The sequence below is a fragment of the Mastigoproctus giganteus genome, chromosome 6, assembly GCF_048544385.1.
Source record: "Mastigoproctus giganteus isolate SK-2022 chromosome 6, ASM4854438v1, whole genome shotgun sequence".
Taxonomy (NCBI): domain Eukaryota; kingdom Metazoa; phylum Arthropoda; class Arachnida; order Uropygi; family Thelyphonidae; genus Mastigoproctus; species Mastigoproctus giganteus.
This window is the reverse complement of record NC_143580.1, coordinates 144497534-144513800: the sequence shown is the minus strand read 5'-3', so window position 1 is coordinate 144513800 and position 16267 is coordinate 144497534. Positions and strand designations below refer to the sequence as shown.

The 16267-nt window shown below is 38.2% G+C and overlaps 1 protein-coding gene across 1 annotated transcript in view; it reads left to right on the top strand.

The window, feature by feature from the left end:
* The window catches only part of LOC150084631 (lysosomal-trafficking regulator-like), a 686318-nt gene that overhangs the window by 44768 nt on the left and 625283 nt on the right, over nucleotides 1-16267 (top strand). Inside the window, exon 6 of the mRNA XM_090376308.1 lies at nucleotides 3506-3614. Within this exon, the coding sequence (XP_090232434.1) occupies nucleotides 3506-3614 (109 nt within the window). The remainder of the gene's footprint in view (nucleotides 1-3505; nucleotides 3615-16267) is intronic.

Here is a 16267-nt window from a genome sequence, read left to right as displayed (position 1 = left end):
TCTGTTGCAGTAACACACTGCCATTACTGTCATTAACAACCCTGCAACCTTTGTATCATCTGAAAACTTCGATACTAAGCCTGATATACCTTCATCAATATCATTGATAAACATACAAAATAACAGTGGACCCAACACCGAACCTTGTTTTTTTTTTTTTTTTTTTTTGATTTGGTAGTTGTTGGCGCATCGGCTTCTGTGGCCATATTGCACCTCCCAAGGTTTTTGCAGTACTTTGATCCAAGCCCGAGGCGGGAATCGAACCCGCGACCTTTGGGTTGCCGGGCAGGTACTTTACCCACTCGGCTAGCCCGGTCGGCTTACCGAACCTTGTGGGACTCCACTAATAACATAGGTCCACGAAGAGCAGCACCCACTGATTACCATGCTTTGTCTTCTCCAACTCAACCATCCTTTTATCCATTGTAGCAACTTACCCTTAATACCATTCTGCTCCAATTTGTACAGTAGTCTTCCATGTGCAACAGTATCAAAAGCTTTCCTGAAATCCAAGTATATATCAAAATTATTTTTTGCATCCAGTTCCTTTGTAACCACATCATAATAACCAATCAAATTTGTCAGACAAGACTTTCCCTTAACAAACCGATGCTGTGCCTGAATTATTGCTGCAGTCTTGTCTAGATGATCCTGCAATGCATCTTTAACCAGTGACTCCATTATTTTACCTGGAACAGAAGTTAAACTAACTGGTCTGTATTTACTTGTGTCACTCTTTGTCCCCCTTTGTGAATTTGGGGATACATTTGCACATCTCTAGTCCGTGGGGACCCCCGAGTCCAAGGACGCTCTCATAATTATGGCTGAGGGTTTGCTTACTTTTTTTGCGGCCTTCTTTAATATAACTGGATAGATCCCATCCACCCCAGGTGCCTTTCTTATGTTTAACTTCAACAAATTCTCCTCCACTTTGTTCTCAGTTATTACAAAATCATTAAGAACCCTGTTACAATTTGATAACCTTGTGGCATTTTCAAACCTTAATAACTCCTCATGTGTGAAAGTAGATGCAAAATACTCATTCAGTTTGTTTGCTATCTGAGCAGGATCATCAACAGTCGAAATATCGATATCAAGTGGACCAATCAGATTCATCCCCTTCCTTTTAGAGTTTATATAAGTAAAGAAATCCTTGCTGTTTTTCTTAGCATCCATTGCCAAAAATCTCTTGTAATCTGCCTTCGCCTGCCTAACCTGCTTTGTGACGTGATTACAGACTAGCTTATATATATCGTAGGCTTCTGTGTCGCCTGATAATTTATATGCATCCCATGCATTTTTCTTCTCTGCCACGAGTCTCATTAGTTCATTTGACAACCATTTAGGCCTAAATCTTGAACAATATTTCTTAATAGGTATGAAACGTTTAGCAGCTTCCACTATTAAGGTGACTTACTTGAGATTTATAAAGCTCTGAGAGGAGTTAGTAAAATGAACGAAGGCAGAATTTTCACTGTTGTAGGGAATTCCAGAACTTTGGGACATAGATTCAAATTTCAGAGGAAGAGTTTTAGACTAGATGGTAAGAAGTTTTCTTTTAGTCAGCGAGTTGTTGATTGCTGGAACAGGTTGCATTCAGAGATATTTGAGGCTGACAGTTTGAATTAATTCAAAGATCAATTACTGGTTAGTTACCTATGTGAGGAGGGAAGCAATTAATTTGTATTTTCCTATCTACTTGGTTTGTTTTTTTGAGTGCAAGGAAGCCATAGGCTTCCTTGCACTCAATGGCTATTACTATATTAATGTTATTGTTATTATTGTAGGTAAGCATTCGAGACACATCATGCCGAGCAGTTTAATTCATGTTGAAATCATTTTAAAATTACATGACAGCTTCCATATGAAATGTTTAAAGTTTCTATAGATTTATCAACAGTCATAAGTTCTGATGCATGAGTTGTATGGCTATTTTATTTTTTTTTCAGGTATTCAATCAGTCTTCCATCATGGTCATCTGCTAAACGTTTTCTTGCCTCTTTGAGTCTACAGAGTATTCAAGCATTTTAGTGCAAGACAAAGAATCCCCTCCATAAAATGACACATTTCCAAAGTTTCAAAAGCAGATTCGTCTAAGCGTTGACAGTATTTGTTGATGTTCCACACTTGACATTTTTCGCATTCAAAAATCATGCTAAAATGCACTTCAAGTGCCCAAAGCACTGGATGATTAGCATATTTCTGCATATGAATAGATTCAGGTTTAAACTGACAATTTTACAACAGCAGTTATTGATTATAGTGCTGTGTATTCATTCTGAGAATTTCTTCGCTACACTACACATTTATGAACAAACAGTAACCTTGATTTTTTTAGTTACCTGCTTATGTATTGCATGTATCCATCAATTTATTTTTTCCAATCCTCCCATCATCTATTCTTCTAAATGTATAGCTTTCCTTCTGTATTCCATTAACCTATTATGAATTGTTCACATTCTACATTCTTTTTCACTGAACTGCTGCACAGCCAATTGTTAACACAGCCCAGGTTGGCTTGGGCGAGGGAATTGTATATTGTAGCCATTTGCCACAGTTAGCACTGAGTTGTGCATTTTATTTGGCAGTGTGCAGGCATATATATAAGTACAATCATATATAAGTACACACACACATATATATATATATATATATATATATATATATATATATATATACAATCATATATAAGTACACTTGTGGTCATGTATACCATCCCTGGACTGTTGCTAACTCTTATTCTATTTCTACCCAAACGATCCTGTATTACTGCCTTAACTATGGACATCGTAATTTCACTTGGCACAGAAATCAAATATATAGTTCCATAGTTACTCATTTCATTCTTTGAATCACCTTTAGGAACCCAAAAGCCATCTGTACAATTTGAGTCTTTAGGGAATTTGCCCATTCATATGACTGAATCCATGTAAGCTCTCACTATTATATATCCAAACTTTTGACGGTGCCTTTTTGCATTTCATTCAGATAAAATCTCTTTGAGTCCCATTTCAGATGCAAAAATCATTCAACTCCCTATTTGTATTGGCTAAATCACTATTATTCTTAATGTTAAATCACATATAAAATATTGCCAGCTCTGGCATACCCATAAACCAGACAGTGTAACCTGTGAATTAAAATCATTTGTATTCACTTTATTGTATGTTCATTCATGTTCTATACATTAAAAAGTAGTAGTAATATACATTCAGACAGAAATTGAAGCTTATTATTTTTGCTTACTTTTTTAATATACATGCTACTATGTTTTTAAATATTATTGTTTGTTTTTATATATATATATTTATTTTTTGTTTATTTGAATGCATATTTTAGACGTACATGACATCATAATCCTACAAAAAATTCACCATTATTTAAATAACATGAAACATTTTTTTTTTGTTGATAATGAAGTGGCAACATGTATAAGTAGTTAGCATAAAAGTACTTTTGTATTTTATGTTATTTGTGTAAATATGTTTTATAATTTTATTACTAGGTTCTAACATGCACAAGAGAGCTAAGTGACTTGATAATATCATTTGTTCCAGCCTTGATTACTATCCCAGCTATGGCCAGAAAATCTGCAGCCTCATCTCTCATGTCTGGTAGGTGCACAATAAACAGTTGCTACCTATGCTTTTCTTAGCTTTATTAAGCTAATATAAGGATTAACAATTTAGCTCTGGGACTGAGTTACTTTAAAGAAAAACAGATGTTAGAATGAAAAAATATTTTCATCAGGTTTCCAACAGATCAATGAGTTCTTGCTTATATATCTGCTGGAAATATTTTCTAAAAGCATTTGAAAAATACTTCCTTATTCGTGACTTCCTTTGGTGCATTTTTGTTGTGAAAATATCTATAGCGGCACCTAACAATGGATTGTAACGAAAATGCAAACGTGGTAAAATATTTGTATTGTTGCAATCATACTTCCAGCAGTAGTAACTGAAGTAAGATTGTGACATCACAGTCATACTTCGTTATGATTGTGCAGATGTAGTCTCAATGTCGCATAGTGTTTTGTGGAAGGTGCCACCGGTGGTTTCCCACATCTGCACCATGGTACTTTGTGAAGAATTACAGAATCTCTGTAAAAGCCAGAAAAAGTGTGGTGTCTGGTTTGTGACAGAGTAGTGCTATGTTCTGTTGTTCTGTCTATGTTCTGTTGCTTAGCTGCAGGGCCCCTAAGGGAACCCTACATTGCCCGCCACCACTGGGAGGTGAGACAGGCTGCCCATTATAATCTGCCTGGCCTCCACCAGGGTTGCCTGAGCTTCCTGACGGAGACCAAATAAAAAAAAAAAAATAATAATAAATAAATAATAATAATAAAAAAAAAATAAAAAAAAATATATATTTATATAAATAAATAAAAAAATAAATAATAATAATAAAAAAAGTAAATAAAGTAACAGATTAAAAAAATAAGAGAGAGGGGCATAGAAGAAGAGGGATTGGAGGGGGAATGAATTTGGGTGGGTTGACAGGGGAGAATAAATCCACCCTAGTTTAGACAAAGTATAGGAAAGGGTGTGGGTTTAAAAGTCACAGGGAACAGGCACCCCTGTGTAATTACCAATGGTATAGTGCCAGCAATCCCGTACCTAGATCGGTGCCAGCAGTATATCCTACCCATTTTGGGTTTGTGATGACTTTTAAATCCCGTACCTTGGATGGTGCCTGCAATAGGTCCTACTCTATTAGGGTTAGCATGATCATGTCTGTGTTGTTCTGGGGGGAATGGAGAGTTATCCCACGCCGGTCCAGTTTAGTTCTTGGGCTCTGAGTTCTGCAATCTTAGCTTGCTTAAGTGCAAATGTTTCCTGCACATAGGTATCTTCTTCGAGTAGCAGAGTGAATTCTTGATTGCGAGGGTTTCTCTGTATTGTGGTGAGGAATTTAAGCCTAATGTTGTCGTAGCTGGGGTACTCATACATGAGGTGCCCTCAGGACTCCTCTTCGCCGCAGTGGCAATGTAGATCATTCTCGATTCCCATGGTGGTCAGTTTTTGTTGGAAGGATCCATGGCCGGTGATGATAAAGGTCACATGGAGGCCAGGCGAAAACCAGGGTGGAGGTTCTGGGTGAGTTGAACTTATAGATGGAAGGAATCCTTTTGTGATGGCCCCTTTTGTTGTAGTGTCCCAGTCATGTTGCCATATCTCTTGTAGGTGTTGGGTTATCCGTTGTCTTTCCTGCCTGGTACCGTTTGTGGCGTCAAGTTGAAAATTAAGCAGTTGGGTTGGAACTCCCTTCCTTAAATGATAAAAAAGCCTCTTTTAACCACTTCTAAGTATAGTGGCCGACATCCAGTTAATACCTGCAGAGCAGGGGTGCTGACAGTGCGGCATGCCCTGCAAATTGAAAGGAGCACGAACCTCTGGATTGAATCCAGCTTACGTTTATTTCTTGCTAGGATGGCTTTTCGGTACCAGATGGAGACACCATAACACACAATTGGCACGTATACTGCTTGGTGTATGAGAGTAAGAGCCTTGTGCTTCAGCCCCCAGTCTGCCCTGCTGACTCGCCTTATCATAGCACTGTACCTTTGAATTTTGTTGGCTAGATACTTTAGGTGGTGGTGGAAGGTCTAAGAAGATATCTAGGAACTTGACTTCAGTGTGCAGCCGTATGGGTGTAAAGTTTAATTTTATTGTAGGTGGTCTTGTGATTTGTAGCCTGCCTTTAAGGAGTATGGATTTTGTTTTCTCTCCTGAAATGGTAAGGTTGTGCAGGGCTGCCCAGTTCTGGAGTTTTACCAGTGATCCATTTGCCATTTTCTCCAGGGTTGCCCTGGTGTTAGCACATACCAAAAGGACAAGATCATCTGCAAAGGCCAAGGGCTCAACACTTCCCAGGTCCATGCCCAGGAACTCATCCAGGACAATAGACCAGAGGAAAGGGCCAAGCACAGAGCCCTGCGGACAGCCTCGATTGATGTACGTCTGGAATCTGTTGGTAACTTGGACTTTTCTACCAGTTAAATATGACCTTAAACTGTTGTATAGGTTGTTGGAAACATTTGATTGCTGAAGTCTCCGAAGAACACTGGGCCACCATAGTCGATCAAAGGCCCCAGCGAAGTCTACCATGATTGCAAGGGAATGTCTCAATGTCACAATCATACCTCCTGCAGTAGTAACTGCAGGAAGTATGATTGTGACATCATACTATTTTACAAATGAATTTTGCTAATCTCTTCCAAGCCAAGGATGTTTTCACATAAAACATCTTTTGTGCGTACAGGGTACACATGCTTTAATTTTTTTTTTAATGTCCTCTATGCTGTCAAATTGTCATTCTTCCAGCATGGAATTGATTTTAGGGAACAATTAGTAGTCAGGAGTGGTGATAAATCAGAAGAATAAGGGAGGATAGTTTAGCTCCACAGTCCTACATTTTGCCAAAAGCTTCTTGGTAAACTATGTACAATGCAGCCAGACACTGTTATACAACAGGAATTAGCTCCTTTTTCTTGAAACTAACTCATTGAATTATTTTAACCAAAGCTTTTGCAATATGCAATACATTCTTTTTTGTGCATAGTACTCTTTATTCACTGTTTTGTCTGGTGGAACAAATTCTTTGTGAGTGATTTCCTTGGCTTTGAAGAAAGTGATTGACATCACTTTGGTTTTTGGTTTTTGAAAAAAAAATTTTTGTGCCTCAGAGAGCATGTTTATTGCCATTCCATACTTTTTTGTTTGGCTTTGTTTGTGGATTTTTTTGAAAACAGCATGACTCGTGATCTTTTACAATCGAATCAAGCAAGGAGTTTCAAGCTCATTCAACAGCTTGAATGAGCTCTTCACATGCTTTAGGTATGAGCAAATTGTGTTTCTCAGTTAAGCAGCCTGAACCTGGTGTAGATCCTTGGTCTGTCCACATCTTTCAGACTTGTGTAAATCGTTTCTCTGTTAATGTGAAGTTATTCTGTTATTCGATGATGAGATGTAATCAATGTGTGAATTTTTTCAACCTTTTCTCTAGTTCAAAGTATTGTTAGATGGCCACAGTGCTTGATGTTTTCCAGATCACGACACCCATCTTGAAATATTTTAAACCCAAAAAAACACACGAGCGAGCTAGACCATCACTACCATAGAATTGTTATATCAATTTTTAGGGTTCATTCACCCTTTTTCCTAACTTGAAACAAAATTTAGTTGTTATAGTAACATTTTTAGGCACATCAGCAACTTAAACCATATTGTGCTGTTGCATATAATGTCTGTATATGTGTTTTCATGGGCTGATAAGCTTTTTTGGCATGCTAGAAAACTCAGAATAACAAGAATAACTTGTGGTACTCCTGCTTCCACCTGAGATCAGCTAACTACAGCCATAATTGAAGAGGACTTTTGAAATTCCTTGCTCTTTGTTTCATTATTTAACACAACCAAAGTGCCTTTAATAACACAATGCCTCTAATACAGCTTTGTTCAAATGATTTACAATACATAGACAGCACTGCAGAGGGAAGCAGTAACATAGATGTACTGCTTTATGGTCTTGTGTACTTTGACATGCATGCAGTGGTATCAGTCCTGAAATTTAATTGTCAAACCTTGTATACTTGCATATACAGTCGAAGCTCTTTACAGCTACCCACCTAGGTGAATGAGAAAAATGGTTATATCGAAAGGACATTATATTGATAATGACATCATCAATATAATGTCCTTAATGTTATGCACTAAGTAAGTTGGCTTTGCATTGGAAACCCCCCCCACATAGAAATGGATTGGTCTGTAATGCTAGTGAAGGCTCAAAGTCAGGAACAGCTGATATAAGAAGATCCATCCTGGGGTATCTTTTCTTCTGTCTGTCTTGGTAATTCAGAAACCTTGGATTGGTGTGAATCTATCAAAGCTGTTTTAGATGGTATTATTCGCGAAGATCTCCCACCTCCGGAGGGTTTGTTCAGACTGTTATGCATCTGGAGCATCTAACATACCAAGGTTCTAGTCAGGAGGATTCATTTTCATGTGATGAAATTGAGACTGCAATTCTTTCCATGAAGGATGGAAAGTGCTCTGGTCTGGATTTGTTGGAAGTAGCTGTAACGAGTTTGGTGGATTTGTTCTCAAATTATTTCAAATTTACTTGATACTTGCTTGGTTGATGGAGTTTTCCCTTTGCCCTGGAAGCAGGCACATTTGAAGCTCCTTCTTAAAAGCTATAATAAACCCCCAAACAACCCTTCCTGTTATAGACTTATTGCTCTGTTGCTGATCCTAGGAAAAACTTGAGAAATTAATTGTATTCCGATTCAAAAAATATTATCTGGACAAAGGTTTGAATGCACAAAATCAATTTGGATTTATACATGGAAAATCAACCCTTGATGCTATTTGTTTGATCTTAAATTCTATCCAGAATTCTGATTCAAAATATGTCCTCTGCCTCTTTGTGGACTTCAAAGGGGCCTTTGACACTGTATGGTCTCAAAGTGTCCTGGCGAGGTTCAGGGAGGCCGAGGTATCTGCTCCTATCTACTGCCTTCTTGCAGATTACTTTAGTGATTGGAAAATTTTGGTTTCTTCAGGATTTTGTTCTGTCTCAAGGTCTGTTACTGGAGTCCTCAGGGATCCGTTCTGGGCCTTGTGTTCTGGAACATGGTCCATGATAGGTGGCTTTCTGTGGATCGAGACAACATCCTTCAAGTTGCTTACACTGATGACCTTATTATCTTACTTTTTCTAAATTCTAGATTAGATCTGGAAAACAGGGTGAATGATACCTTAGAGGATCTTAATATATGTTCTACTCACAAACTGAAGATCTCTATTGATAAGACGAAGCAGATTCTGTTGAAAGGGAATCTAAGTTTGATTCCCTTTCAACAGAATCTCAACAAACAAACCTCCTAATATTAAACTGAATGGGGAAACAATTAAAATAAGAAGAGCTTATAAATGCCTTGGTATCATTTTGGATGATCAGCTTAATTTCATTAGCCATGCTAAATTTATTTTGCAGAAAATTAAAACATTTAACTTGTAAAATTAAGTTAACTAGAAACTTGTATGGTATTAAGTCTTCTACTCTTGGTTTGTATTACACATGTATTTTTATTCCAATTGTCTGCTATGCTGCTGGGGTTCTCTGAAGTGTAAATTGGATGGTTAAAAGTATGTCACACGGGTGCAGTGTTTCTTTTTATTAACTACCAGAAGATCTTGTAGAACTGTGTCTTCTGTAGGTATTATGTCACTGACTCCCAATACAATATGAAATAATGGTACATTACTTTCTATATTACAGAAGGAAAACTTTTCCTTTTAGTTTGAGAGGTTTCACTGTTAATTTTGACATTTAGGAGGAGGATGATATTAAAAGAATTAGATTGGAGTTCTCCAGGTAGTGGCAAAATTATTGGGTGCATTCTGGACTAGGAAGAACAACATAAATTTTTACTTGAAGTCTCTGACTATAAAAAACAACGTGCTTGGTTTATTCCTGTTCCCTATCTTTCTGATTACTGGACATGGAAGTATAAATTCTAAACTGTTTGCATTGAAACTGTCTGATACTCCTCTTTGTCAGTGTGGTGCTCTTGAATCTGTTGAACATCTAATTTTTGATTGCCCATATTATGTAGATATAAGAAATGAATTGCAGCTGTTGACAAATGTTTATGTTGTTTATGCTGAACTGCCGAACTTTCTCATGAATAAGTAGAATTTTAATGCTTCTCCTTGTTTTCTGAAAGATTATTCAAGTGTAGGAAGAGTATGTTAAAGTTATGTTGTGCAGTAGTAGTGGCATGTGATGCAAGAAAGCAAGTGTATGAGCTTATGTAGCATCAGCCAAAAAAATAAAAAATTTACAAAACAATTCCCTCTAAATGTTTGTCCAGTTCCTCCTTAAATTTATTTAACCTATCAACTTCCACAATGACAGATGGAAGTTTGTTCCAGCAACTAATCACCTGCTGGCTAAAGGCAAATTTCTGCACATCTATTCTACATCTGTCTTACCACAATTTGAATTTATGACCCCTTAGGTTCATAATCTGAACAACTGGAAGAATCCCATCAGAATTCAGTGTGCTCAAACCATTCAAGGCCTTATACACCTCAATCAGATCACCTTGCAGGTGCCTAGGCTCCAGCCATTGCAATTTACAGAACTTAAGTCTCTCTTCGTAAGAGGATCCCTTCATTCCCCTGACCAATCTTGTTGCCCTTCTCTGTACATGCTCAAGCAAATCTACATCCTTCCTAAAATGAGGCCTCCAGACCTGAAAGCGTGGCCTGACCATTGCCTTATACAGAGTCACAATCACCTCCTGTTCCCTGCTAGCAGAATTCAATCTATCTTTGACAAAACCCCACGACCTGCCCTGGCAGCCTGTCTGTATTGCCATTGCTCAGAAAACTTCATATCTGACTGCACAATTACTCTCAGGTCTTTTTCATTATCTACCACCTTAAGTGTAGTACCACAAAGTTGGTACGCATCTCTGGGGGTTACTTCTACCCATATGCAGTACTTTGCATTTGTCAAGGTTAAACTTCAGTTGCTACTTCTCAGCCCATCTGCCCAAATTTTCTGGATCCTGTTGCAGTAGCACACTGCTCATTAACAACTCTACCAACCTTTGTATCATTTGCAAACCTCGACACTAAGCCTGATATACCTTCATCAATATCATAGATAAATATACAAAACAACAGTGGACCCAACACCGAACTCTGTGGGACTCCACTAATAACATTAGTTCATGAAGAGCAGCACTCATTGATTACCACCCTCTGTCTTCTCCCACCTCAACCATCCTTTTATCCACTGTAGCAACTTACCCTTAATACCATTCTGCTCCAATTTGTACAGTAGTCTTCCATGTGCAACAGTGTCAAAAGCTTTCCTGAAATCAAAATATATGATATCAAAATTATTTTTTGCATCCAGTTCCTTTGTAACCACATCATAATATCCAATCAAATTTGTCAGAGAAGACTTTCCCTTAACAAACCGATACTGTGTCTGAATTATTGCTTGCAGTCTTGTCTAGATGATCCTGCAGTGCATCTTTAACCAGTGACTCCATTATTTTACCTTGAACAGAAGTTAAATTAACTGGTCTGTAATTACTCGTGTCACTCTTCGATCCCCCTTTGTGAATTTGGGGATACATTTGCACATCTCTAGTCCGTGGGGACCCCCGAGTCCAAGGACGCTCTCATAATTATGGCTGAGGGTTTGCTTACTTTTTTTGCGGCCTTCTTTAATATAACTGGATAGATCCCATCCACCCCAGGTGCCTTTCTTATGTTTAACTTCAACAATTTCTCCTCCACTTTGCTCTCAGTTATTACAAAATCATTAAGTGCCCTGCTACAGTTTGATAACCTTCTGGCATTTTCAAACCCTAATAACTCCTCATGTGTGAATGTAGATGCAAAACACTCATTCAGTTTGTTTGTTATCTGAGCAGGATCAACAGTCGAACCATTGATATCAAGTGGACCAGTCAGATTCATTCCCTTCCTTTTAGAGTTTATATAAGTAAAGAAATCCTTGCTGGTTTTCTTAGCATCCTTTGTCAAAGATTTCTCGTAATCTGCCTTCGTCTGCCTAACCTCCTTTGTGACTTGCATCCAGACTAGCTTATATCTGCCATATGTGTCGCATGAAAATTTATATGCATCCCATGCATTTTTCTTCTCTGTCACGAGTCTCATTAGTTCATTTGATAACCATTTAGGCCTAAACCTTGAACAATATTTCTTAATAGGTATGAAACTTTTAGTAGCTTCCACGAGTAATTCCTTGAATGCTTCCCACTTAGAATTTACTGTTGGTAACATCGTCAGTTGATCCCACCGTACCGAATTTACAAACTGTCTGAGACCACTGTACTCACCTTTATGGAAGCAAAAACCCTTTCCTTTACCTGTGATGGTAATTATCTTTAAGTAAATCCCACATCAGTACACTGTAATCACTGCCACCTAGTGGTTCCTTTATATGCAAATTCTTAATAAAGAATGATCATTGCTGATAACCAGGTCAAGAGTGTGGTTGCCTCTCGAACATGCTGCTGCAGAAAACAATCATCCAGTCATCCAACTGAAACCCCCAGCACCCCTTCACTCCAGGCTGCTGCTTATTCTAATAGAATTAGTGCAAGATTCACCTTCATCTCTGCCTGCATCTACTTTTAACCTTTTAGCCTTTGAATCCCCCCCCCCCAAGCTAACAGTTTTCTGACCCACCTAACACTGCCTCGATAGCATCAGCAAATATTCTTGCACCCTTTCTATTTAAGTGTAACCCATCCCTGTAGAAGCAGTTTCTCTTGTTATCATGTAATTATGTTATGGTTCTAAGGTGAACACTCTTTCCTTTGATTTTCAGATAAAGTTTTAACTGTGATTAAGATTTTTGAATTATCTTGTTTAAATATAGAAATATCTAGTGAAAGCAGTAATCTTGGCTGTTTCGCTAAGGGACAGATTTAGGACGTTTAGTATGTAAAATTGCAAGTTGAAATATCATTATAAAATGTCTTGTGGAGGCAGTAAATCAGTCTTTTTCTCTCAGGGCTTGATTATGGATGTACAGTCAGTTCTGCTATAACGTGAATTTGCCCCAACGTGACTGATGTATTAGGGAACTTTGCAAATATAATGTGATTTTTGTGTTGGCAAATAAATATTAAACAAATATTTAATATTTATTTATTTTATATTAATATACTAATCTTAAATAAATATTTATTTTTTAATTATATAAAATTATTTAGAAGTTTTTTTTTTTTTTTTTTGGTACGCGGAGTACCATCCCTATTTTTCCCACAAGCCCTGTTGTTTTTAATGTTCAAAATGCTATAATGCAGAGTGTTTTAGGAACACACGTACCGCATTAAAGCAGAACTGACTGTATATATTTTGTAAGATGTAAATGTTGACTTTCTTTTAGTTTAATTATGATCTTCTCTCTTCATCTTCCGGGGGATGCCTCTTTCTTTATCATCTTCTTTTTATCTCTTTCGTCCCTCCTCATTTCCCATACTTCTCAAGCTATCTTCCTGCTCCTCTTCTTATTGGGGTTTTCAGAATTTTCTGATATTCCCCCTATGTGTCACTTCCTGAATTGTAGTCCCTAGTGCACCTCCTTGTTGCCAAGGTCAGGAGACCAGGTGTCCCATACCCCCTGGCTGTGAAGTCGCCAGGTGCTGGCACTCAACACAACAACCTACATACATACTTGCCAGCCTTGGTTTTGCCTTTCAGATGCTGCTGCGACTTATAGGGGAAACCCTGGAGACTGCAATCAAAACAAACATACCTTGACCACACTTCGTAACTCACACACATGGTGATCAGTTTTTGAGTGTCTGAGAGGAAGAATGGGTTGAGATCTTTCTAACATTGAATGTGGAATGATTGTGGAGCCAAGGTGTACAGGTGTCAGTAATCTTGACAACAGCCAACATGGTTAATTCCTTCCATTCTGTGGTGTCATGAGTTCATTGTGACTCAACAGTGGCCATACAACCAACGAAAGGTCACATGTCGGACAGCCATATACATTCAACACTTGAGGTGAGCATAATGTGTCTAACCTTGTATATGGCATAGTGACCCACCTAACCACCCAGTACAATATAGGAATAGCAAGGCCACATGGAGTATGTAGTAGTATGTGATGCAGGAAAGCAAGTGAATGAGCTTATGCAGAATCAGCCAAAAAAAAATCACACCATTCCCTTCAAACGCCTGTCCAGTTCCTCCTTAAATTTATTTAACCTACCAACTTCCACAACGACAGATGGAAGTTTGTTCCAGCAATTAACCACCTGCTGGCTAAAGGCAAATTTCACCACATCTATTCTACATCTGTCCTTTCTTAATTTGGATTTATACCCCCTTAGGTTCGTAATCTGAACAAGTGGAAGGATCCCATCAGAACTCAGCATGCTCAACCAATTCAAGGCCGTATACACCTCAATCAGATCACCGCGCAGGTGCCTAGTCTCCAGCCACTGCAATTTGCAGACCTTAAGCCTCTCTTGGTAAGAGGATCCCTTCATTCCCCTCACCAGTCTTGTTGCCCTTCTCTGTACACGCTCAAGCAAATCTACATCCTTCCTAAAATGAGGCCTCCAGACCTGTACTCAAGGCATGGCCTGACCCATTGCCTTATACAGAGGGACAATCACCTCCTTTTCCCTGCTAGCAAAATTCCTATATATCATTGACAAAACCCCATGACTGCCCTGGCAGCCTGTCTGCATTGCTCAGAAAACTTCATATCTGACTGCACAATTACTCCCAGGTCTTTTTCATTTTCTACCACCGTAAGTGTAGTACCACACAGTTGGTACGTTTCTCTGGGGTTACTTCTACCCATATGCAGTACTTTGCATTTGTCAATGTTAAACTTCAGTTGCCACTTCTTAGCCCATCTGCCCAAATTATCTAGATCCTGTTGCAGTAGCACACTGCCATTACTATCATTAACAACCCTGCCAATCTTTGTATCATCTGCAAACTTCAACATTAAGCCTGATATACCTTCATCAATATCATTGATAAATATACAAAACAACAGTTGACCTAACACCGAACCCTGTGGGACACCACTAAAAACATTAGTCCACGAAGAGCAGCACCCATTGATTACCACCCTCTGTCTTCTCCCACTCAACCATCCTTTTATCCATTGTAGCAACTTACCCTTAATACCATTCTGCTCCAATTTGTACAATAGTCTTCCATGCGCAACAGTGTCAAAAGCTTTCCTGAAATCCAAATATATGATATCAAAATTATTTTTTGCATCCAGTTCCTTTGTAACCACATTGTAATATCCTATCAAATTTGTCAGACAAGACTTTCCCTGAACAAACCCATGCTGTGTCTGAATTATTGCTGCAGTCTTGTCTAGATGATCCTGCAATGCATCTTTAACCAGTGACTCCATTATTTTACCTGGAACAGAAGTTAAACTAACTGGTCTGTAATTACTCGTGTCACCCTTCGATCCCCCTTTGTGAATTGGGGATACATTTGCACATCTCCAGTCCGTGGGAACCTCCCCTGAGTCCAATGATGCTCTCATAATTATGGCTAAGGGTTTACTTAGTTGCTTTGCCCTCTCCTTTAATATAACTGAATAGATCCCATCCACCCCAGATGCCTTTCTTATGTTTAACTTCAACAATTTCTCCTCCACTTTGCTCTCAGTTATTACAAAATCATTAAGTATCCTGCTACAATTTGATAACCTTCTGCCATTTTCAAACCTTAATAATTCCTCATGTGTGAATGTAGATGCAAAATACTCATTCAGTTGTTTGCTATCTGAGCAGGATCATCAACAGTCAAACCATCGATGTCAAGTGGACCAGTCAGATTCATCCCTTCCTTTTAGAGTTTATATAAGTAAAGAAATCCTTGCTGTTTTTCTTAGCATCTTTTGCGAAGGATTTCTTGTAATCTGCCTTCGCCTGCCTAACCTCCTTTGTGACCTGATTACAGACTAGCTTATATCTGCCATAGGCTTCTGAGTCGCTTGATAATTATATGCATCCCATGCATTTTTCTTCTCTGTTACGAGTCTCATTAGTTAATTTGCTAACCATTTTTGCCTAAACCTTGAACAATATTTCTTAATAGGTATGAAACTTTTAGTAGCTTCCACGATTAATTCCTTGAATGTTTCCCACTTAGAATTTACTGTTGGTAACATCGTCAGTTGATCCCACTATACAGAATTTAAAAACTTTCTGAGACCACTGTACTCACCTTTAAGGAAGCAAAAACCCTTTCCTTTACCCCTGATGGTAATTAAATCTTGAAGTAAATCCCACATCGGTACACTGTGATCATTGCCACCCAGTGGTTCCTTCATCTGCAAATTCTTAATACACGAATGATCACTGCTGATAAATCTCTATGGTTGTCTCTCGAACATGCTGCTGCAGAAAACAATCATCCAATAAATCCACAAAAGTCTGACTAGTGTGTGAGTGACCAATCCGCAAGTTCCAGTCAATATCTGGGAAGTTAAAATCCCCCATTATAAGACATTCTGATTTGCTAGCCCACTCTATTTCTCTGTACATTGTTCATTGTACAGAGAAATTTGTCAAGACACTTCTAAAATTAATCACCAGAATGATTAATTTTTGTGATATAATGTTGTGGTGGATATTTTGATAAAAAATCAATATAGTTGTTAATATTAAATTAAGTATAAATAAACTTTTTTTCAATTTCTGGAAACTGAAACTGGG